Below are 27767 nucleotides of genomic sequence, written 5' to 3' on the forward strand. Positions count from 1 at the left end.
TGTGCACTAGTTCAGCAGTGCAGGAATAGGAAACAGATCTTATTGAAAGTTGTAGATTTCAGCATAGTCTGATGTAAAAATGGTCTAGTTTACACCGACCACTTGATACGCGTATTAAATAGTAAATAACTAGTAAATAAGTCTGATTATTGGCTGATCAGTTTAAATATACTATTTGATACGCGTATCAAAAGATCGGTGTAAACTAGGCCAATGTCGAACATGTCGCATATTTAGTATATTTATCCAGTGAGAAGGCTAATGTCGAATCGACGTCAATTCAACGTCGATTCACCGGAAACTCATCGACATCGAAATTAACATAAAAAATCAGCTGATTTTAATCAAATTATTTTGGCATCATGAGTTGAAATAAGATCCGACTATGAATACCGGCCATATTATAGTCTCTTAATTTTAGACAAAATTTTTAGAGTTTTGGACACAAGTAACGAAGTAACTTAGAAAGAAGCAACTTGATGCCAAAACAATTTGATTGAAATCGGCTGATTTTCAAGGTCAAATTCAATGTCGATAAGTCATCGATTCGATATCAATTTTGTAAGAAATATATATATATATATATATATATATATATATATATATATATATATATATATATATATATATATTCATAAAAATTTCTGCGTAAATTTATGAAAAATTACAAACATGGCCCAACTCACGTACTTTTGACGTAAAAATAGCGTAAAAAGTTGTAATTATATTATAAGAAATGGTAGTTTTCGCATATATATATATATATATATATATATATATATATATATATATATATATATATATATAACCCTATTATGAGCTGACACCTTCCGTACGTCTGTTAACAATAAGTGTAACATATGTAGACAATACGAAACGTCTTCATTAATCAATGTTGTAGCACAGTGCGGAAGGTGACTGACTCAGGGGTTTCAGGTTCAAATCCAGCGGTGGTAAGCAAATTTTCTAAGTACAATATAAATTTATTTAATTAAGCTTGCACGTAATCAAGATTTTCAGCAATAAAATAACGTTCAACAAGAGAAGTAAATTTTATATTTTATTTTGTAGTATATCCAAAAAGTTGTAGTTATTCATAAAAATTTCTACGTAAATTTATGAAAAATTACAAACATGGCCCAACTCACGTACTTTTGACGTAAAAATTACGTAAAAATAGCGTAAAAAGTTGTAATTATATTATAAGAAATGGTAGTTTTCGCATAATTTTTGCGTGAAAATTTATAAAATTATTTCCATTAGGGGAATGATAATGTTTTTGTTTTCGAATTTTTCCCTTAAGATATCCCAAGCGATATTATAATTCGCGTCCGATGCTTCTATAATGTGTCTAACGCTCTCGCGGTATCTCCGCTCAAGCATGATCTCAAATAATAGAATTTCTGTGTTATAGTTAACGTATTGTTATTATGAATAATTGATCGGAATGTATCGTTAAATTGTATCCATTTGTCATATTCCCCGCTAAACTCCGGCAATTTTAACGTCAGCAATTGTATGTTTTGATTATTACACACGTGATTTGTTTGTGGCTGTTCATCTGGACCCGTTTGTTTTAACTCTCTCGCTTTACCGATTACCGCAAAATAAGAAGCTTCAAAGGCTTCACGATGATTCGCTTGCGTTTCCGTATCATCCGCTAATTCGATTTCTGTCTGTACCTTGTCGAATTCCGACCACAATTCTTCCGCCTTTTCTAACCTAGCGATTAATTCTTGCACGTTTTTCGAGTCATCGAATCTGTCTACATATGTGGTGAATTTCGATAATTGACCTTTAAGGTAGGCGTCTCGCTACGTGCTAGTCATGTGACTGTTTGTAGGTTTTCACGTTCAGAAATATATTTCAGGCAATTTTTGCTAAGGAAAAAATAATTTTATGAATTATGGTGTAAAATTTCATACGTGACAAAGTATGTTACTTTTTCCAAATTATGTGATTTTTCTCATTTGACTCCGTTTTGATCAGCTGATCATGCGAGTCGTCGAGAAAGGTTACAAGTGAGGTTACATCTCCTTTTCGATTGAATTTTGACAATTACTCAGAAAGGGTTTCAAAACGCATGACAGGGGTGTCAATCACTATCCAATTCGGCTAAGAAAGACGAGCCCCATAACCTGCAACTACAGTGATTGGCCAGCGGCGTTGCCAAGTCTTCCCAACCTCACCTCGACCAAAAAATGTCTGCTCGATTACCGCATTTTCACTAAAATAAACTAAAAAATTAGCAGCGAAATCTCCGGTAACCTATGTATTTTATGGTTGCATCGGATTCTTCGAAATCTAATGTACAAAAAGCAATGTTTTTTTCTCACTTCATCTAATCGAAAAATACGAAAATATGTGATTGAAACCGTGATAGAGCCTTCTTTTCTGTATGAAGTAATGCAAAATTTGTGATTTTCGAGATCGATTTTCTAGAGTAAATAGTCGGTAAGGAGCCACAGAAAAAATCAACTGCAAAGCTGATCATATAATTTGATATAAAATCCGAAATCGAAAACTTTATCTAATACATGCCCTGACGAGACGACTACCTTAATGATACCGCGTTTCTTTCTTAACACACTCATTGTCTGTTCGTCCGCCATATCGAAACTCGTGTTACTCGCAAGATACAGTAAATTCAATGCTAACAGTGATCACTCAAATGCGCGATAGAAACCGAAATATATGTGAGCCACTTTATTTGTTGCATACCACCATTGTGAGGTGCCCTTGAGTCGCTGACTTTGTAAACGCGTCGTGTTTCGATCTGCTACCAATATGGCCGCTATCTTCCCTCTGCGTTCCCGCCAACTGCGTTCCCGCCAATGTCGGATCGATGCCGCTGCTGCGTGACTGCGTTCCCGCCAATTCTCTCGATGCTGTATCGGATCCTTCGCTGTGTATCGCCACCGATTACTTGTTCTGTTGCTCGCTGACATGCAATGCCCGATGCAGAGCCGTGTTGTGAGATGCTTGCACGCGTGCTCTCGTTTCACACGACGCCTATGATTGCGTCGCTGTTTCGCCCTGTTGGCTGCTGGATGTGTACGTACTTTCAAGACCGTTATCGTTGCGCTGCTTAGATTTGCAATCCGATGTGTTGATTTGCAAACCCGTTCGCACGATCTTCAATATGAAATTCGCTCACGCGGATTTCTCGTTGCTTCCATGCGACGCCATGTTTGACTTCGCTGCTCGCACGATTTCGTTCCTTGCTGAATGCCTGAGATTACGCTGAATCCGGCTCGAAAGACCATGTATTTTGCTGGTGATCTGGATTGCCTGGAGATCGGTATTACCTCTTGACGATATATGATGCGGTTGTAAATGACAACGCTTTTAACAAGGAACACCCTTTATTATAATGTGCACGAGCGAGGTGATACACGCGAGAGCTGAGCAGAATCTAAGGTCTCAGGTCGATAATGCGCGGGTCGATAGAGTCCATGCTACAAAACTTAAAAACGCCATCTATTAGGATCGCATAAACTAATGCTTCGCAATCACAGTTATCCACAGGCGACCGCGACATACAAACGTACGAACTGCTAGTTCGGAACAAAAACTTAAAAGCACGATACAAACATAACATAAAATAATTCGGAGCTATCTAACTTTGACTAACGACAGTTACTTCCATTATTAACTCTATGAACTAGTCTTTGAGATAAACTGGTACTTTGGTAATTCTCTTTGGCCGGTGGCTACGTGCATTGCTATAGGGATCCCTTGTTTGACTAGCGGCACGGTACTAACGTCCCGAGATTACTCTGATGCCGTGCGAGGACTGCTATTTAACTCTTGAGTCTGCGGTTCCACTTTAGAAACAGATCTGGGGATGTCGTTCTTCGGCGTTACCTCGCTCAGTTCTCGCTCCATACTCGGGAAAAAATATTCATATATGATCATATATAATCATATATGATTGGCCATATATGGTCAGATATGGAAATTGGCCAGATCTGAGGATATATGATCTGGTATTATTGTATATGTTAATATCTGATCAGATATGATCAGGTATGATCAGATACGAACTGACACAGTTCAATCTGGACATATATATTTAAGTAAATTTCAGAACATTGTTATATATTTTTAAAAGTTATTTTTTAAGTGTGCCACTTTATTATAAAAGTGGACTCCACGATACAACTGATACAAAAATTGTGCCGCTTCATAGCGCGAGACAGTGTCGTGTCTTTTGATACCATTCTTATAACACTGTTGGTCAAATTTTAAATACGAGAAACAGATCCCATCGAATGCCATCTATCGGATACTATGAGATGCAATATCTGATCTGATCATATATAATCTTATATGACTATATAAGTTCATATATGATTATATATGATTTTCAGTTTAAATTATAAGATATTATGTTTGCAAAATAATACGATTAATATATTTATTTATAAGAACTATAATATATATTATATAACAGTATTTTTCACGAAAGTAAAATTTCATTGTTTATAAAAATATTTGATAAAAATTAATATGTCAATTAAAAAAGATTAAGTGTCTTATGCAAAATTAGAGAAAAAGAAAAATTTAAAATAACACAAGCAATGAGATGCCGTTTTTGGTCGAAGTGGATCTGGGTGCTTAATAATATTTCACAATATCAATTATTATTAAATACATTTTTCAGTTTTTTAAACTGCGTGCCAATATGGACTTTGTCGGACTTAAAACACACACATATATATATATATATATATATATATATATATATATATATAAACGCTCTATATATGGGCATGTAAAACTTATATCTGTTTATATCTCATTTATATATGTTTATAAATGTCAAATATGAATATTTTTTCCCGGGATGATATAAAATGTCCGGGAAAAATATTCATATCTGACAGTATATGAACATATATAAATGAGATATGAACAGATATAAGTTTTACATGCCCATGTATAGAGCATATATAATCATATATGGTGATCAGAATTATATATGGCGATAGATAACCATATATGATTATATATGCTCTATACATGGGCATGTAAAACTTATATCTGTTCATATCTCATTTATATATGTTCATATACTGTCAGATATGAATATTTTTCCCGGACATTTTATATCATTATATCCCAGTCTGGTCATATATACATCGCGTCTTGTCATATATGATCATGTACAGTGCCGATATAGCTATGTATGACCATATATAATTATATCTGATAATACATGGCCAAACATTCTTTATATACGATCATGTAAGGCCAGATACGATTATGTATAGTGTCATATCTGCTACACATAATAATATGTCTGACCATATATGAACTTATATGATCAGATCTTGTGTCATGTATAATATACCATCTGATCATATATGGCAATAGATAACCATATATGATTATATATGCTCTATATATGGACATGTAAAACTTATATCTGTTCATATCTTATTTATATATGAACATATATGAACATATATAAGTTTTACATGTTCATATATAAATATATACTGTCAGATATGAATATTTTTTCCCGGGTATAACGCTTAACATGAGTAGTGTTGCGCCGATGGATATTACCTTCTGGCAACTGTACCGAGACTGCGTTACCATCCTTTCAGACGACCTTCAAAGGAGTAGCTGCGAAGAATGTGGTGGTCAATTTATTAACCCGTGGGTGTCGCATTATCATCCTGTCACTGACTAAAACGGAGCTGGTCTTCGCGTGTCGTTTTTTGTCCGCATACTGTCTACCCGCTTCTTTTCTCAGAGCGTCTGTGTCCCTAACTTCTTCATCAAGATAATACTCGACTGATCTGTTGTTGAAGGATCTGTTGGAAGTTTCGATCTTACCTTGCGGCCCAACATAAGTTTGCTTGGAGAAACGCCCGTAACAGTGTAAGGTGTTGTGCGATATGCTTCCAAAAACTTAATCAGCTCTTCTTTCCAGCTCTCTCCCGAGGCTTGGGCGACCCTAAGGCGTTTGAGAATAGACCTATTTTATCGCTTTATTTCGCCGTTTGCTTGGGCCATAACGGTGTAGAGTAATATAACTTGATGCCGTAAGTCTCGAGGTACTGCTTCAAGGTTTTATCGATAAAAGTTTTTCCATTGTCGTTAATTATGACTTCTAGGTACCTATTCTTGAAATTGTTTGTTATGAAACAAATTTGTTTATGAACGAAAAGGTGGGGATTTCCCAGTTGACGCACCTTTTCGTTCATAAACGAATTCATTTCATAACAAACGATTTTAAAAATAGATACCCTGGGGGCCAAATCGAGCGAAAATGACCTTCAGACTGTAGTAATCCATCAAGACTAAGATATGATGCCCAGATGGTACCCAGACAGCACATAAAACTAAAAGATGACGAAAAGATGTCTTTTTGTAGTCATCTTTTTGGCTAGACGAAAAGATGATGAAAAGATATATTTTTATAGTTATCTTTTCGGCTAGACAAGAAGATGTCTAAAAGACATCTTTCCGACTACACGAAAAGTCGACTGTTTAACTGAACGAAAAGTTGTCTAAAAAAGATGTCTTACATGACTCTTTTACTAATGCGCCTGCGCACGTTATGGAACAGTCATCTAACCTAAAAGTAGGATCGACTTAGGCTTTGGAGCGTTGAAAAATTATGGTAGCGTTCAACAGAGAAAGCAGCTCAGTGAGTGTTTAGTGATTATTGTTCCTGATCAGTATATGTTATACGTTCTTCTGGATCTATCAAAGGTCTAAAAGAATACTCCAAATCACAGAGCGCTCACTAATCTGCTTTCTTTGCTGAACATAACCTAAAATTTTTCAACGGAGCGGAGGTCGCAAATTGACGCTAAGCAAATCCCTTTGCGATCTCGCTTTTAATCGTGACGCTATATCATGTGGAGGTGTTTATTATAAGACTATAATAGAGCTTATTGCGTAAAATATATTTATAACATGGGTTAATTGATTCATGTGATGTGTTATGTTGTACGTGTAATCAATCTATATAAAAGTGATTATATTGAATATGTTTCCATCAAGGGTTAGAATCGGGTCAGAGTCGGATCAAACAGAGTCGAATTGGTGAGCGCTCTTACGGTGGAAACACCAAACTTGAATCTGAACTGTACCCAACAAAATTTTAAGGTAAGGTCCAAATGAGGTTCGGTGGAAACATCGACATAGTTATAGATACTATAGACTACGCGATCCCTACATGAAAGCCTTCAAAAAGTGTTCTGTAGAGTTAACCTCATCCTCGTTCTCTCTTTGTCTATATACTATTGGATAGAAAGAGACAGCTTGACCTCTACTAGTCGCTATCTCTTTTCTTCCACCGGTGCGAGTCACCGGTTATATTTTTCTGTACCTGAGCGCAGTCCATACTATATGTCGATGGGTAGAAACGACAAGAGTCGATCGAGTTAAGGTTACTGTAGTGTTGCCAACGCGATAAACTTTGTGCTAATTTTCGTCACCGATCTTAAAATAAAGAATACTTTCTGCATATTAATTTCTGCATATTACTTGGTACTAATGGTACTGTAAAATTAATAGTTCTCAAATTTATGATATTTTATGATGTTCTTAGTCGCATAATCTTAATATCAGGTTGTATACAGCTGATATTTTGTACAGTTGGTTACGTTCAACCTTGTCGCAACCTTGGTGTAACTCTGTTCCGGTGGAAATAGATTAACCAACCTGACTCTAACCCGACTCTGACTCGACTCTGACCCGATTCTATTGAAATAAAATGATCTTTCGTTACAATAAAATATTTTTTAAAATTATAACTTTATAAGTTTTATTAACATAAACTTTTTATTTATAAACTAAATTTATATATAATATACAGAACAAAAACATATCCACAATACAATTTTATAAGATGACTAAAAGATGTCCAATATCAGATGTCTTTTAGTCATCTTATAAGTTTCAGCTATAAGACGACATTTAGTGGGACATAAGTCATTTTTTAGTCATCTTTTAGTCATCTTTTAGACATCTTTGTGCTGTCTGGGTAACTACACTAAATATTCACCATTTTTCGGATTTCTTTTATTTATAACTTTTAAATGAGCAATGACTGCCAATTAAGTTATAAGGAAAAGTTACTTAGGGTCATGTCCTTGACAATATATGTCAAGCTCAAAGTCATCGGTGTGGTGTCTCCTAAGGTAAATATTTACAGCGATTTCTTAAAAATTAAACAAATTGTTTTTATTTATGAAATTTGCAACGACACTATGATAAAGAAAATAAGCACAAACATCTGTCTCCTACGCGCAGTCGAATACTGTCCTACGTTAAAACTGTTGAAATGCGGTTTACCCGTACTCCAGGTATAGAACGATTGATGCGACAACAAAAGAGAGTGACGCAACTGTTTCTCAAGGTCGTAAAAACGAGCCTTTCTATCGTATAATCTACATCTGGACCCCTATTCTCCAATCGTTTTCATGAAACTCGTATGCGAAATTCAATGCTTTTCAAATAGAAAGTCACATACGAAAATCATTAGGACAGGCTCGAGGATACGGTCTCTACACTCTACATCCAGTATATTTTTTCGTTATTACATATACGCAAACACAGATACTAGAAAAATTTTTGGTAATTTATTTGAATATCATAAACTTAATTAGAGTAAGAATTTTAAAATTTCACATTTTTTACATTCTATATTCTTTAAACCGGTTACTTATACGAAAAAGAGTATAGAACCTTTTTCATAGAAAATTTTTTAATCTATACATTTAAAAATAGTTATTTTAGTCATAGGACCAATACGTACAGAGATATTCATTAAAAACTCATTTTTTACACCCATTATTCGCTATACAATTTTTTCCGCACAATAGACAAATGAAAATATATACATGTTATGGTCAAACCCCGAAACGCGGGCATTTCTAGCATTGACTAGTCAATCCTGAGAAATAATCAAGCGTCTTGATTAAAGCAGTTAGGTATCAGTAGGAGTTTGATTAGTTTTATTATGCAAGGGGGCCGCAGGCGGAGCTTCTCTTCCGCCTATTTGTGTACTGTTTATACAAACATATCAACAAATTACTACAAAACTTTGACCAAGGCGCTTGACCGTTCGGCAGAATTGATTAGTCAATCCTAGGATTGACTGCGTTTCGGGCGTTAACATACATAATTCAGTTAAGTTTAACATACAAAAATTCAGTTAGGTCGAAGTTTTTTTCGTATTGTAATTTTGGAGTTTTTTGCTTCCTCATAGAGGAAGCTTTGTTTTCGTGAATTTCGTATATGAACTTTCGATTGCGTTTAATTACTAAAGTGACTGTGGACTAAAGTCAGAATGTTAAAATTCATGGTTGATCCTATATGGCGGGTCCAATAACACTGTACAACAAAAAAAGCACAAGAACAAACCTTGCAGTGTTCGATAGTTTTTTGAATGCAAAAAACGATTCCGTTTGCCAAATTGCTGTATCACGTCACAATTTTGAGATATTTGCAGTTAAAGTTGCAAAAATGGGCTATTTTAGTGTACATATTTTGGCATATTATAACTACAGTTATTGTACAGTGTAATTAAAAAAATTTTTTAAATTTTTATGAAAATTGGTACATGAAGTTTTTTTTAGGTCGCTGAATCTGAATCTGAAACCTCGAAGACACCGTTATAAAAGATATTCAAATTATTTATTTGGATTTACGATAGAAAATATTGATTTTTCCATATTTTTCAGAGATTATTAATTTATGATAAAAAAAACAGCGAAAAAATCTGATAAAATTCTAAACAATACTTTAGGGTATCCTAAATAAGACTAAATTTCCATTTTGATATTGATAATAGTTAAGTAGAAAATAAATTTTTAAATAAAAGTAGGATTATTTATTTATAGTATCTAATTACGCAAATAAAAATGTACGGTTGCCTACTTTTTTTGTATACTTGTTCATATACTAGGAACTCTATACGAAAACAAAGAAACCGGAATTTAACATAAAAAAATTTGTTAAAATAGTTAAAAACTGAAAAAACTGAACGTTTTACCTTGCCGCAAAGGATTAAATATTACACATTACATATGACTAGTAGTCTCTCACTCCAGTCTAGAAACTAAACGCTATTTGGATGAATGATGTATTGGTAAATGAATACGTTACATTTTATTGTTTACGCATGGTTAGTGTTCAAGCTTGAATCTATTCAATTATCACTTATTACATCTAAAATTCACCGTTTGCGTTTGTATGTAACACTCACTAATAATATTCATTACTCTTAATGTGTTGAACAAAATTGTAAGTAAATTTTAATACTATTCAAACTTATTTAGAAACTAATAAAATATGTAAAATAATGACCTGTTCCAGCCTCTATCTAAGCTGGTTATTTTTAATATTTTTTTTTACGAAGATAGGAAAATACTTGTTAATCTTTTCAGTAAAGCAGATATTCGGAGTTTAATGTTATCTGATGGTAGAGACCAACAAGACTCCTGAACACTTATCGCTACATCAGAGATTACCGATATCTTCGTATAATACATATTCTCTAATAAATTATTTATTTATATAAACTTTTTTTTATTATTAATAAATATAAACATATAATAGAAGAAAGAACGTTTAAATAAAAAATTTAATATTATTTTTTTATTACAAATATAAACAATAGATTAAATTTAGAAAAAAATTGATTATACGATAAATTTTAAAACATGGGACTATACACAAGCCAACGTTACATTTTTGTAATATTCATATCGTATATTTTTGTCAACCAGGCCAGATAAAGAAAAATGAGTGTTGACTACGTTGGTATGTAATGACATGGCTGCCATATATAAGAATTTGGAGGATGTTGACTAAAGTCGATGATTACTGTCGGTTGCAGATGTTCAATAAAGCAATTAATAACAATAATAACTTAAAGACAAAGTTATATTAGATATATAAAATATAAATTAAAAAGCTCACAAGATTAAAAATCAGTCAAAGAGAAAGGAGCATTGAACCGTAACAAGATAACAGTGTTATAAAATTCTGTATTATGATAAATTGACAAACGTTTCGGCCTCTTATGGGACCATCTTCAGTGTCGAAAACAATAATCAAATTTCGGAATTACCTATTCTTATAAACACATTGTTTTTATATGCGTTACGTAAAGTCGATCGTAATCAGCCGCATATAAAAACAATGTGTTTAGGTTTTACGTTACTTCGCGTCCCGTTACGTTAAGTTCATCGTAATTCCGGCATTAAAATTAACGCAACTAAACTTAACGCTACTAAACGCAAATGGCGTTGAATGCGAAGTGGACCATACTGCAAAAATTGTGATTTATTCGAATTAATTCAGCGCATATTGTAGATGGAATAGTAATCAAATATAAGATACGTACATCAAGGTTTGTTTCTTTCTGTTGTGAATTTTGCAGGATCGACATTTCGGTGCTGATATGTAAAGTTACAAACTAACAAAATGCTCGGCGACGAAAGAACAAACCGTATATATTATTATCTCCAAAAAGCTGATTTAAAAGCACTTTTTCTACTACTTTATCAGTCTTTCGAAATTAAACGTATAGTATTCGCGCAATATTAAAAAAAAAATAATTTAAGATAATAATTTCTCAGATCACAACGGGCCAACTGGTATAATATTTTTGACATTACGGTCTTTTGTAGGTTCTTCCCCTCCTCCTCCACCACCGGGTCATCCTTTATCCACTGAACATGAATCAAGCAATGCAAGGAATGAACTGAGGGAGATTCAAGCAAAACAATATAATAAGAAGAAACAAGCCACCGTGAGTCCAATAAATGTACAGTAATTTTTTATTATTTATGACAATAAGTTTACATTTTATCTATAATGTTACTCTTTTCTTGTTGTTATTATTTGCGGCTTTTTTATATTCTTTTCATTTATATTTATGATGTGTTAGGAAGAATTGCAAGGTAAAAAATAAAGGCATTTTATGATAGAATCGAGAATTTACGATCAAAATATTATATATACCATTTATACATATGTTTGTAATAAAATAAACTTGTGCAAAATATATTTGTAATAAAATGTAACGGAAAAAAATCGCGGAAATATTAACTTATGACGACGTTGATACTGCGGAGACGGTAAACGTTTGTCTTGTCTAGGTGAAGCCTATCTCAGCTGCCGATCAGAAAACTCTCTACTCGGCTATTGCTATGGCACAGGAATTGACAGCACGTTCCATGACAGATCTTGAACATCCACCGGAGTCTCCTCGTACACCTGCCAGTCCTTCAAGGCGTAGGAAATTTTCTTTTAAGTTGTCACATCAACACAGTCCTAAACCAGACAGACGACACTTTTCTGAAGAAGCTGCCAGTATACCTGACATACAGGTATATAAAACAGTTTTTGTTTTATCAGGATATGTTAAAAGTTAAAAGATTCATATTTAAAATTAAAACACTTATAACAGAAGACATGTCAAAAATAGGAAGATATTTGTTATATATTCTCATTTAACTAGCATCAAAATATTTATTATGATTTTTAGTATTATTTGAAATACTGCAAAATTACTTGATAATACTAAAATATAGAACAATAACGTACTAAGCAACGGATATTTTACAACAAAAAGTAATGAAAGAAAGAAGAAATTCTTTAATCATTAATAAGATTTTATATATTGTTTAGATTTATTGTTTGATATAAATTTATATGTTGCTTTTCCAAATTATTTAATGATAAATATAATTCTTCTTTTCAATAAATGGATAAATAACTAAGGACTTTTGGTAATAAAATTAACAAATAACAGAGAGGTAAAAAGGTAAATTTTGAGACAGTAACACGTTTGATAGTGTGTAAATTAATGTTATATCGATCTTTAATAATTAATAGGATACATAATTATACATCGGAAGTTTCGGTTCTGCTTTTATTATTTTATTATATATTATATTTGCAGATCTAGCAACAACAAGCTTTTTGCATTAAATATTTTTTATTTCAATTAAATATTATATACATTTAAATATCAAGAGACACGGTAGTGTCTCGCGCCAAGTACACGCGGAGCGAGACCGACCGTGACTCTTTTACGCGACGCGACAGGTTGCGAGTACCCGAGATGTTGAGATCTCGATAACGAGTGAACGGATCTTCTATTACCTTGGTAGATAAAATGTTTAATTTTTTTAAATATTTACCATATTTTCTCTTTTTATTTGGCGCAATTTTCAGATTTCAACACCTTTTTTTGAAAAACTTTACACTTTTAAAATTATGAAATGTAGAACAACACTAACTCACCTAAACATTCTTCGGTAAAAATACATAAGAACGGAGTCTCAATAACCTTGATCTTTACATATATTGTCGAGGACATGGCCCTGAATAAGTGTCAAAAGGTTTTTAGCATCGCTCATTGTTTATTAAAAAGTTATTAGCAAAAGAATTTTCACAAATTATATTACTTCTCTTAGCACTGACATAAACTGTTATATTTTTCAGTTATAGTCCAAGAGCTGACGACACTTTTGGCCAAGTGATTTTATAAATCACGATTTTCCGTTATAACCTGCGTGGACGACTCTCCTTCGATAATCCGAACACCTGGCTGGCCGTACTTAGGGGGTTTAGAAGTACGCAGGTGAGAAAAAAAACGGATTTTCAAGTCATAGTATAAGTCTTAATTTTTATCGGATATTGATAATTGATCACTCAGGAACATGCAAATAAATTGCCAGTTCGATTGCTTGGGGGGAATTAGTCGCCAGGCTTAATTAAAAATAATTAAAAATAATTATTTTCAAGTCATACTATAAAAGCTGGGTTTTTTTTACTAACAAGTATAGTGCTAACACATACCACCCAAAAAAAGCCAAGTGAAAATTTTGGTGGCAACATCTCTAAAAAAAATTATTGAAAATGCACAAAGCCGGCGCGCGGCGGAGGGGTCTGATGATGGCCTCAATTGTTTTTACCGTATCAAAATGTATTCATGGGTAAAAGTTAGTTAATGGGGAAAATACGTTAATTTTTGCTTTGAGACCAATTACGCATCGATCGACCCAACTTCTAGTCTTTAACACATTTACAGTTATTTAATTTTACATATACATTTAATTTTTTTCATAAAGAGGCTTGCGTTGCATTTTAATTTATATTTAATAACACGATATTTCAGTATTCTAATATCGCGTAACATTGCCTCCGTCAAAATGCTACCTGAGCAAAATGGGACTTTTAGCTTTGTGGAAAATATGCCATCCAGAATTTTAGGTCGGAGCGAATACCCTGCACATATTTGACGATCTGCGTCTCAATTTAAAAGTGTTTAGAAATAATTAGTTGTCGTAATACTTGACTATTTACAGTTAAAAAAAAATTAGTATTGTAGTATCAAATAAATAGCGAAGTTAAATAATAAGAGTAATAATAAGAGAATAGCAAAATTAAAGTTATAGTGGTTAATATCTTAATAGCCGGATATAACCGTCAGACCCCTCCGCCGGCTTTGTGCATTTTCAATAATTTTTTTAGAGACGTTGCCACCAAAATTTTCACTTGGCTTTTTTTGGGTGGTATGTGTTAGCACTATACTTGTTAGTAAAAAAAACCCAGCTTTTATAGTATGACTTGAAAATAATTATTTTTAATTATTTTTAATTAAGCCTGGCGACTAATTCCCCCCGAGCAATCGAACTGGCAATTTATTTGCATGTTCCTGAGTGATCAATTATCAATATCCGATAAAAATTAAGACTTATACTATGACTTGAAAATCCGTTTTTTTTCTCACCTGCGTACTTCTAAACCCCCTAAGTACGGCCAGCCAGGTGTTCGGATTATCGAAGGAGAGTCGTCCACGCAGGTTATAACGGAAAATCGTGATTTATAAAATCACTTGGCCAAAAGTGTCGTCAGCTCTTGGACTATTACATTTGTTCATAACTTTTTAACAAACAACAAGTTTTTACATAGAGAAAACTACAAGCTGGACAAAATGAAAAATTTTCTTCTCAATTTGTGGACCTGTCACGTGCACATAAAAAATCTGCGAAAATTTTCGACTTTTTAACATGAAAGCTTGAAGTTTTTTCTACAAAATCTTTTTTTTTTATGTTTCTGCGATTTTTTGTTATCAAGTTATCGCGGGTTGATGAATGAGCGGAAAATGAGCATTTTGACTTTGATTGTTCATAACTCCGTTAAAAATCATCGTACCGCAATTCAAAAAACAGATTCTTAAAGCTGAACCTTTGCTCTATCGAATGGTATAATTGCCAATTTTTTTTAAATAACATGTAGACATGATAAAAATGGATGAAAATAATGTAAGAATTAGCGATTTTGTTTTAGCAGAAAACAATTGTGCAGAACAATAATATAAATTTATTCTTTACATTTTTTTGTACTTTTAAATACCCTGCATTAAAAAAAATTTGCCAAATAGCTATGGATTTTTTTCATGGTACCCACTATGGTTTTATGAGGCAAAACGTACAAAAGATTGTGAAATTGCTTAAGGAGGGTATGTAAAATTAAGGTTTTGGGAACTGTTAGAGGAATGAATCAATCTTGCGTATTCTTACGTATTTTGAGTCGTAGAATCTGAAAATGGCCATAAAAATTCTGTAGCAGCGAAAACGTGGAAAATGCAGGAAAATGGGAAAAAACGTAAAATTGTTTAAACTTCTAGTAATTTTTTTTACTTTCAGATAGCTAGCTCAAGATTCTGTGATTTAAAAGAACCTAAGAAAACGTAAAAAAATTACGTCTGGAAGTTTAAACAATTTTACGTTTTTTTGCATTTTCCATGTTTTCCCCGCTGCAGGCGTAAATTTTATGGCCATTTTTAGATTCTACGACTCAAAATACGTAAGATTTATTCCTTTCCCTAACAGTTCCTGGGGATCCTGGAGTGACGGCCGAACTCCGACGGGAAAGCGTCCTCATCTAACAAGGGAACGGTTGGAAGTGTCCCTACCCGATTTGGATGCGCTTTGGATATGTTGTTGAGCATAAAAAAATATTAGACACGTATTTTTTTTTAACGTATTTCGACAAAAAAAATAATAGGTGGGTGTGGGGTTAATTTAAAAAATTTGACATTTGAAAAATGTGATTACGCTATTGTAAAGAGCACAAAAGACCATAAACCTTTTGTATAAAACTCTTTTTCATACGCCTCATATTTTCGAAGATATTCGCTAAAAATTATAAAATCCGTTATTTTCGAGGGGTTGTTTCAACCCCTAAACGTCGAGATACGCCGCAAAAAAATACGCGTCTAATATTTTTTTATGCTCAACAACATATCCAAAGCGCATTCAAATCAGGTAGGGACACTTCCAACCGTTTCCTGTGGAATTAAAAAAAATCCGTACATACACACACACACACACACACACACACACACACACACACACACACACACATATACATACATACTTTCAGACATTTTTTACTAATACGATTTTTCGACATTTTAGAACACTCTAAACCTATTTCCATCAAAATCTCGAAAAATTTTTTTTTCACCATCACAAAGCTTTCTCTATGAGGAAGCAATATTGATTATTTTGTTTATTCTGTCTTTATCCAACGAGATCCTACGAGATATATGTCCTTGTCAGATTACAACGCCATGTACACTGCGTGTGTGTATGTACATGCATAAAATCTGCGATCAATGAAAATTTTTCTTAATAGGCTTTTAATCTTAGTTTCAATGATTATTCAACGTTGTTCTTTGATTTAGTTCGATTAGTGGGGTACTTTCGATTTGTAAACATAAGTTATATAATTCGTATATTAAACAAAAGTTTCCATGAAGTGACAACTCTAGGTACAAAAGGTTAGGTACACCAAGTAGTATCAAATATAATTTTTTCAATTCTTTTAAGTTTTTAGTCTTTAATTTATCACTTTACCCATTATTTCTGTATTATGTACTTTAAACGTGTTAAAGGGATTTCAAATCTGTAAAGCCAATTTGAAGAAAATCATACACCTATAAATATCGGTCATTGCCGTCGCTCCAGGATTTCCTTAAGCAATTTCACAATCTTTTGTACGTTTTGCCTCTTAAAACCATAGTAGGCACCATGAAAAAAATCCATAGTTATTTGGCAAATTTTTTTTAATGCAGGGTACTTAGAAGTATAAAAAAATGTAAAGAATAAATTTGTGTTGCAGTTCTGCACAATTGTTTTCTGCGTCAAAATAAAAAAGAAAAAAATCGCTAATTTTTCATTCTTTTTATCTATTTTCATCATGTCTACATATTATTTTAAAAAATTTGGCAATTATACCATTCAATAGAGCAACGTTTCAGCTTTAAAAATCTGTTTTTTGAATTGCGTTACGATGATCTTTAACGGAGTTATGACCAATCAAAGTCAAAATGCTCATTTCTTATTCAATTTGCACTAACTCAGTAACAAGAAATCATAGAAACATTTTTAAAAACAATTTGTAGGGAGAACTTCAAGCTTTCACGAAGTTTTTTGCAGAAAATTTTTACAAACTTTTATTGAACACGTGACAGGCCCACAAAGTGAGGAGAAAATTTCCCATTTTGTCCAGCTCGTAGTTTTCTATATGTAAAAATTACCAAACTTACAGCGTACAATTATAGCGCATAATTTATATATACATGTACGGGGTGAGTCATTTTAATAGACGCAGGCAAAATATCTCGAAAAATATGGAAGATATGGAAAATACGAAAGATACAGAAAAAGTTGTACCGTTTCAAGGGGAACATAAGATGATTACATAGCAATGATTTGAACTTGAATGGTCGTTTGAAGGTAACATAAACATCACCTTTAATTTCTTAAATAGAATCCCCATATTGTAGTATAACTTTTGAAAGAACATAAAAAAAAAGAAAATTTTTAGCGCAAACCAGAGGTCGATACGTTGAGATTGACCCGTTTGGGAGTTATTTAAAGTAAAAAATTGGTTTTTTTGAACTTTGATCTTTAATAACTCCCAAACAGGTTAACGTACAACCTCTGGTTTGCGCCAAAAATTATCCTTTTTATGCTCTTTTAAAAGTTATACTACAATATGGGGGGTTCTATTTGAAATTTTTGAGTTGGTACTTCCTGGGGCACTAAAAAATTTGAAGTAGAACTCCCCCATATTGTAATATATAGTTTGAAAGGGCATAAAAAAGAAAAATGTTGGCACAAACCAAAGGTCGATACATTAACCCGTTCGGGAGTTATTTAGGGTTGAAGTTCGAAAAAGCCAATTTTTGAACCTAAATAACTTTTGAATGGGTCAACGTATCGACCTCTAACTTGCGCCAAAATTTTTCTTATTTTATGCCCTATCAAAGAATATACTACAATATGGGAGGTTCTATTTAAAAAAATGAAGGTGACCTTCAAGCAACTCATCATCATCATCTAAGTCGGTCCCTCATTACTGAGGATCGTGACCACATGAATCGTGGACCATCTGTCGCCATGATTCCCTGTCCTCAGCTCGGCGCATCGCCTCGTGGATAGGTCCCTGTGTGGTCCTTCTGACGGCATCGCCCCATCTGGTCGGGGATCGGCCTCTGCTTTTTTTCGCCTCGACCTGACCAACGATCATAAGTCTCTCCAAGTTGTCCGGCTCGCGTCTGGAGATGTGTCCGAAGAACCTCAGAATACGCCTTAGGCAGATCGTAGACAGGCGAGTTCGAATTCCGAGTTCTTGCAAAATTGACGCGTTTGTGCGATGGGCCGTCCAAGGCACACCCAGCATTTTCCGCCAGCACCACATTTCGAATGCATCTATTCTGCTCCTCAATCTTGCCTTCAGTGTCCATGTCTCAGCAGCATATAGGAACACTGAGAAAACCAAGGACTGGACTAATCGGACCTTGGTCTTCCTGCTCATGCCACGATTCCTCCAGATTTTGCCGAGCCGCCTCATAGCATCCTTTGCCATTTGGCTGCGGCGGCTTACTTCCCTGTCGCAGCTTCCATCATCGCTGATTACGGAGCCCAGGTATACGAAGTCCGAAACCACCTCCAAATCACGGAGCTCGTGTGTGCGCTGTAGGGTCCCGGCACGATCGATGAACATTAGTTTGGTCTTGCTTCTGTTTATGTGGAGTCCCAGTTGCATACTCTTGACCTCCACCCTACGAAGCAGCTCCGCCAGCTCGCTTTCGGTTGCACCCAAAATCGTGGTGTCATCCGCGAACCTGAGATTACTGATCTTCCTCTCAGTTATCCGGACACCCCCCGTCCAGCCCTCCAGCACTTTGCGCATGATATATTCGCCGTAAAGGTTGAAAAGCTTTGGTGATAAGATGCAGCCCTGTCGCACTCCCCTTCGTGCGCTGAAGGGCCCCGAAGTGGCATCCTCCAGTCGGACTTTATATGTGCCATCCAGGTACAGGTTTTGCACAAGGAGTATCAAGTGTTCAGGAACTCCCATCTCTCTCATCACCTCGAAAATTCTCTTCCAGCTGACGCAGTCGAACGCCTTGGCATAGTCAATGAAACACATCAGTAATGGCACATTAAATTCTCTGCTCTTCTCAATCAGCTGTTGGACGTTGAGGATTTGTTTGCGTGTGCCTTTTTCTTTGACGAAACCAGCCTGTTCTTCTGAGATATGCCGGTCGATGTAATTTTCTAGTCTTGCCTTAATTATGCTCAAGAGTATCTTACTAGCATGTGACAACAGTGATATTGTTCTGTAATTTTCACATTTGCGGGTTGAACCCTTTTTGTGTAGAGAGACAAGTATAGACTCAGACCAGTCATCCGGCCATCGTCCAGTACTCCAGACCCTTTGGCAGATGAAGTGGAGCATGTGCGTGCCCTCTGGGCCTAGGTTCTTGAGCATTTGGGCTGTGACTCTATCGCCTCCGCTAGTTTTGTGTTTCAGTCTTGCCATGGCCCATTCTATCTCCGCAAGAAGAGCGGAGCAACTGTTGAATAGTTCAAGCAACTATTCAAGGTCAAACTAATGACACCATCTTATGTGCCCCTCGAAACCATACCAACTTTTGAACGTCATTGTCTGTGCCGAAAGAAACAACTTTTTTTCTGACAAAATTGCGTCTGACTACTTTTTAAATAAGAGCAATTTGAAGCTAACGAATGATCGCTCTAGGACATACCTATATATATCAAAAATTTCGGAACGGTTAATTATCTAAAAAAATATCGTTTTATTGGAAAAATGTTTCAGATAAAAGTTGGAGAGTTCAAAGGGAACCAGTCGACGATCTTATTAGATTTTGGCTTTGAGGCCCATGTTGAGCCCAGCTGAAACATTTTTCCAATAATCCAATATGTTCAGAGATAATTTGTCGTTCCGAAACTTTTGGTACGCATGGTATATACATATTTACATACATATTTATATGTATACAGAGTATTTCCAGGTCAAGTCAATAAAATTTCAGGGGGATGGTAAGGTTTGAAATTTCGAAACATTCAATTTTTGGTTTTTTACATATTCTGGTAATGTGATTCTTTAAGATAACTCACGAACGGCTGTAGATATTAACTTGGCTTTTTTTTTTTAATGAAGATAACGGATTTTTTCGTAAACTGAACCTATTTTAGTGCACAAAGATTAATTTTTTGTAACTGTTTTAACTACAAATAACTTAAATTTTTTGAAATTTTTTTCTTTTTTAGCTGCCATTGTTGCAAACTTGACGTACTTTTTCAGACTTTAGGTTCAGTCTATAGAGAGGGATCTTACCAACAAAATGGCACCAAAAAATTGAAAAATTCTATCTTGTTCACCAGGAATCATGGCAAGAACAGAGCAGTGCGCAAATCGTGCGGTTGCCTTCAATCATCAATATCACCCTTAATTATTTATATCCTTAAGACTTTTACGTCTCGTTTTGTTCGTTAAGAAAGCACTAATAACATGCTTCAAAAGAAAATTATGTATGTTTATTTGTTTGTTTATAAACGACATTTGAATTTTATCCAATTTTCGGCCGTTTAAACATTACCATTCCCCTTCAGTGTCTTATAGGAAATTGTATTTGGAACAAAAGTTCCCATAAACATAAGTCTGAAAACGCTTCATTAAACTGTTATAGCTATTAAACTTCGAAAAATCACGTTTTTTTGATGATTTTTTTAAATATCTTTAAAACCCTTTATTTATTTGAAAAAAGTAACGAAATAAATCTGATAGGTAATTCAATAACTTAAATTACACCAATTTTATTTAATTCTGACAAGGCGTTTAAAAATATTGATGTAATTTAGGTTGTTATTGAATCATTCAGATTTATTTTGTTACTTTTTTCATATAAATAAAGAGTTTTGAAGTTACTTTAAAAATTATTTTAAAAAACATGATTTTTTGAAGTTTATTATCTATATATTTTATCTATATATATAAGTACCGTTTTCTGTCTGTCTGTACGCGAACTACTCATTCGTTAGTGGACCAAATTTTTACCAAAAGTATATGAAATAGGGGTAGAATTTTCTGGGGATGAAAATGTCGCGGCTTTTTTTTGTTTTACGCCCCCCCCCCACCCACCCACGCACACAACATACGCACCTACGCGCACCTACTCATTCGTTAGTGGACCGAATTTTTACCAAAAGTATATGAAGTAGGGGTAGAATTTCCCGGGGAGTGCCATAAAGTGTATAGTTTTTTGCTACCGATTTTCTGGAAACCGGTTTTTTTAATTTTTCCAATTTTTCCGAAAATAATTGACCGAATTTCAAAGAATTGTATATGAAACAAGTAGAATTTTTCGGAGAGTGCTATAAAGTGTATAATTTTTCGTTACCAATCTTCTGAAAACCGGTTTTTCTAATTTTTTCAATTTCTCGTGAATTAATTGACCGAATCTCAAAGAATTGTATATGAAACGGGGGTAGAATTTCCCGGAGAGTGCTATAAAGTGTATAATTTTTCGTTACCGATTTTTTGGGAAATTGGTATAAAAAATTTTTCCAATTTTTCAGGAAATAATTAAGTGAATCTCAAAGAATTGTATATAAAGTAGGAGTAGAATTCCCTGGGGAGTACCATAAAATGTATAATTTTTTGTTACCGATTTTCTTGGAAACCGGTTCCAAAATTTTTCCGATTTTTTTTGTATCTACCGATTTTTTGAAAACTGGTATCAGAGTTTTTCCAATTTTTCGGGAAATAATTGACCGAATCTCGAAGAATTATATATGAAACGGGTAGAATTTTCCGAGAAGTGCTATAAAGTGTATAATTTTTTGTTACCGATCTTTTTGGAAGCCGGTTACGAAATTTTTCCAATTTCTGGGGAATTAATTGACTGAATCTGAAAAGAATCTTTAATTAAAGAATTGTATATGAAGTAAGGATAGAAAAAACTAAAGAATGTAATAAAATTAAAAAAATTGCTAATAATAAAAAAGTTTCCGATTTTTGTTTTTTTTTTAATTTTTGGAGGATAAGTTTAATTTTTTATTAATGGATAATTTTTTATTGTTGGATCGAATTTCTTGAAACCGGTGCCAAAATTTTTATAATTTTTTGTTGATAATTTGATGAAACTGGTACCAAAATATTACTAATTTTATGGAAATGGCTACTATGGGGTTGAAAATTGGGTTTTATGGGGTTCTATTGGTTCTCTTAATTAATTAGTGAGTTTGGGGAGAGGGGAATATCGATTTTGAGCCCGCGCAAAGCGCGGGCGAAAAATCTAGTCATCTATATATATTGTACCGTTGTCTGTATGTCTGTCTGTCTGACCGCGAACTACTCATTCGTTAGTGGACCGAATTTTTACCAAGGGTACATGAAATAGGGATAGAATTTCCCGGGGAGTGCCATAAAGTGTATAGTATTTTGCTACCGATTTTCTGGAAACCGATTTTTCTAATTTTTCCAATTTTTCGGGAAATAATTGACCGAATTTTAAAGAATTGTATAATGAAGTAGGGGTAGAATATATTTTCTGAGGAGTGCTATAAAGTGTATTATTTTTTGTTACCGATCTTTTTGGAAACCGGTTACAAAATTTTTCCAATTTCTCGGGAAATAATTGAATCTTAAAGAATTACATATGAAATAAAGATAGAATTTCTCCGGGATTGCTATAAAGTGTACAATTTTTTGTTACCGATTTTTTTGGGAACCGGTTACAAATTTTTTCCAATTTTTCAGCAATTAATTGACCAAATCTTAAAAAATTATGTATGAAATAGGAGTCGTGTCAAAATTTTTTTAATTTTTGGAGGATAAGCTTAATTTTTTATTAATGGATAATTTTTCATTAATGAATTGATTTTCTTGAAACCGGTTACGAAGTTTTTCCAATTTTTCTAAAAGGGTTTTCGATTTTTGTTTAAAAAAATGTACGTGATTGTTCTAATTTCCTCAAATTTTGAGATATTAGCTGAATTTTTTTAGAGATAATTTTTCGTTACTTTCTTAAAAACAATGCCCAAATTTTTCTAATTTTTCGGGGATGGCAAAGACGTGTATAATTTTTTATAATTGATTTTTTGGAAACCGGTTTCAAAATTTTCTAACTTTTTGAGGATGGCTACGATGAGTTTATAGAAAAATTGCTAATAATAAAGAAGTTTCCGATTTCTGCTCCAATTTCCGTAAATTTTGAGATATCAAACTGAATTTTTTTTATGGATAATTTTTATAGATAATTTTTCGTTACCGATTTTTTGGGAACCGGTTACAAAATTAATTGACCAAATCTTAAAGAATTATATATGAAATAGGAGTCAAGTGTCAAAATTTTTTTAATTTTTGGAGGATAAGTTAATTTTTTTATTAATGGATAATTTTTCATTAAGAATTGATTTTCTTGAAACCGGTGCCAAAATTTTTCTAATTTTTTGATGATTTCGAAAAGAGAAAATAAAATGGAAGAAAATGAAAGAGAGTTAATAATGGCGGGTCAACGAAGGGTGAAAACGCGTGAGGCACGAGCAAAAATAAAATTTAAAGACTTTAATATAAGGGATTATACAATTTTGAAATATTTGACAATATGCTAATCTGCATCTATAATATTATCTATTATTTTTTATTTTTTTAAAAAGAATTCGAAGATGTAGGTTAGTTTGAGGAAAAAGAATATCAAAGGTGCTCCTAATTAATGAGTGAGTTTGGGGAGAGGGGAATAGATTTTGAGCCAGCGCGAAGCACGGGCGAAAAATCTAGTAACTTTTTAACAGAACGTTTCCGAACCTGTATTTATAGGAACTTTTTTGTTCTAATTCAATTTCCTATAAGATCTTGAATTTTTATTGACCTCACCTAAAACATCCTATATAGGTACAATATATATTCTGTATACATGTATATACATACATTATGTGAAATAATTTTGAAACTGTTATGGAACGTAGTTAATTCCTGTCGTCATATGAAATGAAAAGTAGAATATATTATTATGATTGTATAACTATGTACAGGATGGTTATCTAAACCAAAACACCAGAATATCTTTGTTATATATTTAAACATACATAAAAATGACAGTAATGAAATTACTCCATTTATATGGAGAAAGATTATTTTCTCAAAATTACTGTTTTCTAGTTTTTCAAATTTATTAATTTTCTTTGTAAAATATAACTATATTGGCGACGCAAAGATTCTCCCCAGTGCGCCTGATGGTCGCAAGTTGAACTAACGTAAATCAGACAGATTTAAATTGTAAAAGCCAAAATTCGTAAACGATGAATACTAGCTTGTTGGAGCAAAATCTTATTTTTGTTTCATCATGTTATTTTAAGGTATGAATAAAAAGAAATTAAGAATAGTTTCTTTAGTAAAGAAAGTTATAATGGAAAGTTGTAAATAAGGATGATACAAACCAAACTTTCAAAGGAATAGCTTCACTAGTAGGGAGCAATAACATTAAAAAATATTTTGTTTTGGGAATGTTTTATTGTACAAAACTTACCAATTTTAAATCACATGACTAAATATTGTCATAATCTTTAAGTCAGTGGCAACCCTTAAGCAGTACAAAATTTCTTAAATATTATAATTACACATTTATTAAATTTTCTAACACAACTATTTGCACAATTTGATTTTATTTTATTTAATTCTATTGAAATTTCAATTTTATTTCTTTTCATTAAAAGTAAATAAACTTATAGTATAAAATTATAACAATTATTTACATAATTATGGCAAACATCTAATCTTTATTTATTATTATAATATTATAATTAGTGGTGCAATATTAATAGAAATGTAAATAAATCAATAAAAAAATCAGGAATTTATTGATATGAGTTTGAACGGGGAGTGTTTCGCCCCGGAGGCGAGATTTGCGAAATTAGCGCGTTTGCTCAAAGGACCAGAGGAGGGGTAGTTAAAATCTCCTCGCGACTAATGATAAAACGAATAAGCGAAAGCGATTCACCGTTTGGTCGGCCGTCTCCCGGAGGGATGTCTTCCTTCCTCGGCAGGCACGTGCAGCAAGCAAGCAGAACAGCAGGCAGGCGGCCGCAAGCAAGCAAGGCAGCAGGCAGGTAAAGCAAGGCAGCAAGCAAAGCGAGGCATCAAGCAGTGAGCAAGGCAGCAGGCAAAGCGAGGCAGCAAGCAGGTGAGTAAGAAGGCAGGAAAAGTTCACACTCCAGGAGGATCGAGTGGCTTTCCGGAGATTCGAGTCGGCGCGTGCCGTAGATGTGCCCCGAGATCTCTTAGCGATGAGTGCGTGTGCCGTAAAACAACTTGAGTGTGTGTATATATATGTGTGTGTGTGTGTGTGTGTGTGTGTGTGTGTGTGTGTGTGTGTGTGTGTGTGTGTGTGTGTGTGTGTGTGTGTGTGTGTGTGTGTGTGTGTGTGTGTGTGTGTGTGTGTGTGTATGTGTGTGTGCCGTAGGACAGCTTGTCAAAGAGTGTGTGCCGTAAGACGGCTTGAAGGGCGAATCTGTTTGCGGTCCTGGAACATATTGCCGTGGGCGAGTAGTTGCTCCCTTTTTGGGGGGAGTGGATGCCATCGGCGGATGGACGATGGCAGCACCGATAGGTGAGTCGCACAATTCTACTGATCGTGATCCGCCGACGTTTCACGCAAAATTACAAGAAAAATGATAACTAAACTAATAACGATTATTTACAACTATGTACAAGGCGATACGCCGAACAGAGTTGAACCACAGCTAACCTACAACCAGTCTGTCTGCTTTACGCCAGTTTCACATTTTGCCACCAGGAGCGCTTGCGAAATCTTTGCATTGCCAATATTTTTCAATATTTACATAAGAGAGAATTTTAAAACAAATTTAATGATGTATATTAATGCACCACTTATTTAAATATATGTATAATAAAGTATTATAATATAGATATAGAAAAAGTAACAGAGAAGATTACTTTCTGGTATAGGTAATACTTTGTAATGTTTGTTTATGTGCTTGACTTATCTTTTAGATAATATTCTTTTTCTATAATAAAGAAGATATAAATGAATTCAATTAAAGGTTCAATGTATAATTTTTCTTTAATGAATATTTTTTGTTAATGACAAGACTGAACAATATTTTAATAACATATTAGTTGTACAGTAAAACATTTACCTACTTCTCGTAAACAATGTTTACTTTTAGTAGTTATAAACTAGATGAAAAGTTAAAGAAATATTAGCAATACTGATTGCAGAAAAAAATTCATTAGAAAATAGTTTTAAACTTCTCACAAAAATTAAAGGGACACGTATTTTTTTCTAAAAAAAAATTAGACAAAATTCAAGCAGTTATAACTTTGTTAAACATAAATGAAATTTTAGTTAAAAAAAAAAAGAATTTTAAAGCTTAAAATCGCTACTTTTAAAAAGTCACTAATAATTTTTAGTTTCTGTGAATTTGGTAATTTTTACATATAAAAAACTACACGAGCTGGACAAAATAAAAAATTTTCTTCTCACTTTGTGGGCCTGTCATGTGCACAAAAAAAATCAGCAAATATTTGCGGCTTTCTAACGTGAAAGCTTGAAGTTTTCTCTACAAAATCTTTTTTAAAAAATGTTTCTACAATTTTTTGTTACTGAGTTATCGCGGATTGAATAAGAAATGAGCATTTTGAATTTGATTGCTCATAACTCCGTTAAAAATCAACGTACTGTTGAGGTAAAACTCTTCAATCATATATGTTATTTGTATTTGGCGCTAGATGCGTTCTCATATCTCCATGTGTTTAGTTTTTTTTTTTGGCTTTATAGTTTCCGCTACTGCTCACGCGCGCCACCGCACTCTTGTCTTGTCGTCCCGCGCTTTTGCCTGTACGCCACGCAGCTCACGTTTCTTATTGTATCGGCTGTATAATTAAAACTACTGGTATAATCATATTGACTGTTTTCTATTAAAACATCAACATGGTAGCAGAGCGTGGTTCCTTGTAATAAAGTGGAATCTGTTACTGAAGTGCTGTATTCTTTTGCCTCTGTGAACGGGACAAACGCATAAGGTTAAGGGCGCGGTTGTCTGGATCGTTCACTGGAAATAACTTAAAACAGATCAAGCATGGAGTTCCACGGAGTTGAAAAGTTACGAGGCGCAGAAAACTGGAATACCTGGAAGTTTGCTATAAGAAATCTGTTACGCGGGACCGAGGACGCATATGAGGTTTGTCTTGGCGAAATTGTAAAACCGGAACCATTAACGATTAATGCAAGTAATGAGCAACAAGTGCAGTATCGAGCGGAAGCTAAAGTTTGGGACAAGGCGGATCGTGCTGCAAGTCAGATTATCGTTAGAACGCTGGAGGCCAAAGTAATGACACTCTTGGTTAAGTGTGAAACTGCTAGAGAAATGTGGCTA

At 33.8% G+C, this 27767-nt stretch overlaps 1 protein-coding gene across 5 annotated transcripts in view; it reads left to right on the plus strand.

Annotated features, from left to right (window-relative positions):
• Ack-like (activated Cdc42 kinase-like) overlaps positions 1-27767 on the plus strand; it is a 154365-nt gene that overhangs the window by 70667 nt on the left and 55931 nt on the right. For 3 of the 5 annotated variants that reach the window (XM_071781179.1, XM_071781180.1, XM_071781177.1), the window contains exons 5-6: positions 11664-11800; positions 12135-12365. In XM_071781179.1, coding sequence (XP_071637280.1) covers positions 11664-11800; positions 12135-12365 — 368 coding nt within the window. The remainder of the gene's footprint in view (positions 1-11663; positions 11801-12134; positions 12366-27767) is intronic. The other 2 variants (XM_071781178.1, XM_071781181.1) reach the window with 2 other exon arrangements.

The sequence above is a fragment of the Temnothorax longispinosus genome, chromosome 6, assembly GCF_030848805.1.
Source record: "Temnothorax longispinosus isolate EJ_2023e chromosome 6, Tlon_JGU_v1, whole genome shotgun sequence".
Classification (NCBI taxonomy): Eukaryota; Metazoa; Arthropoda; class Insecta; order Hymenoptera; family Formicidae; genus Temnothorax; species Temnothorax longispinosus.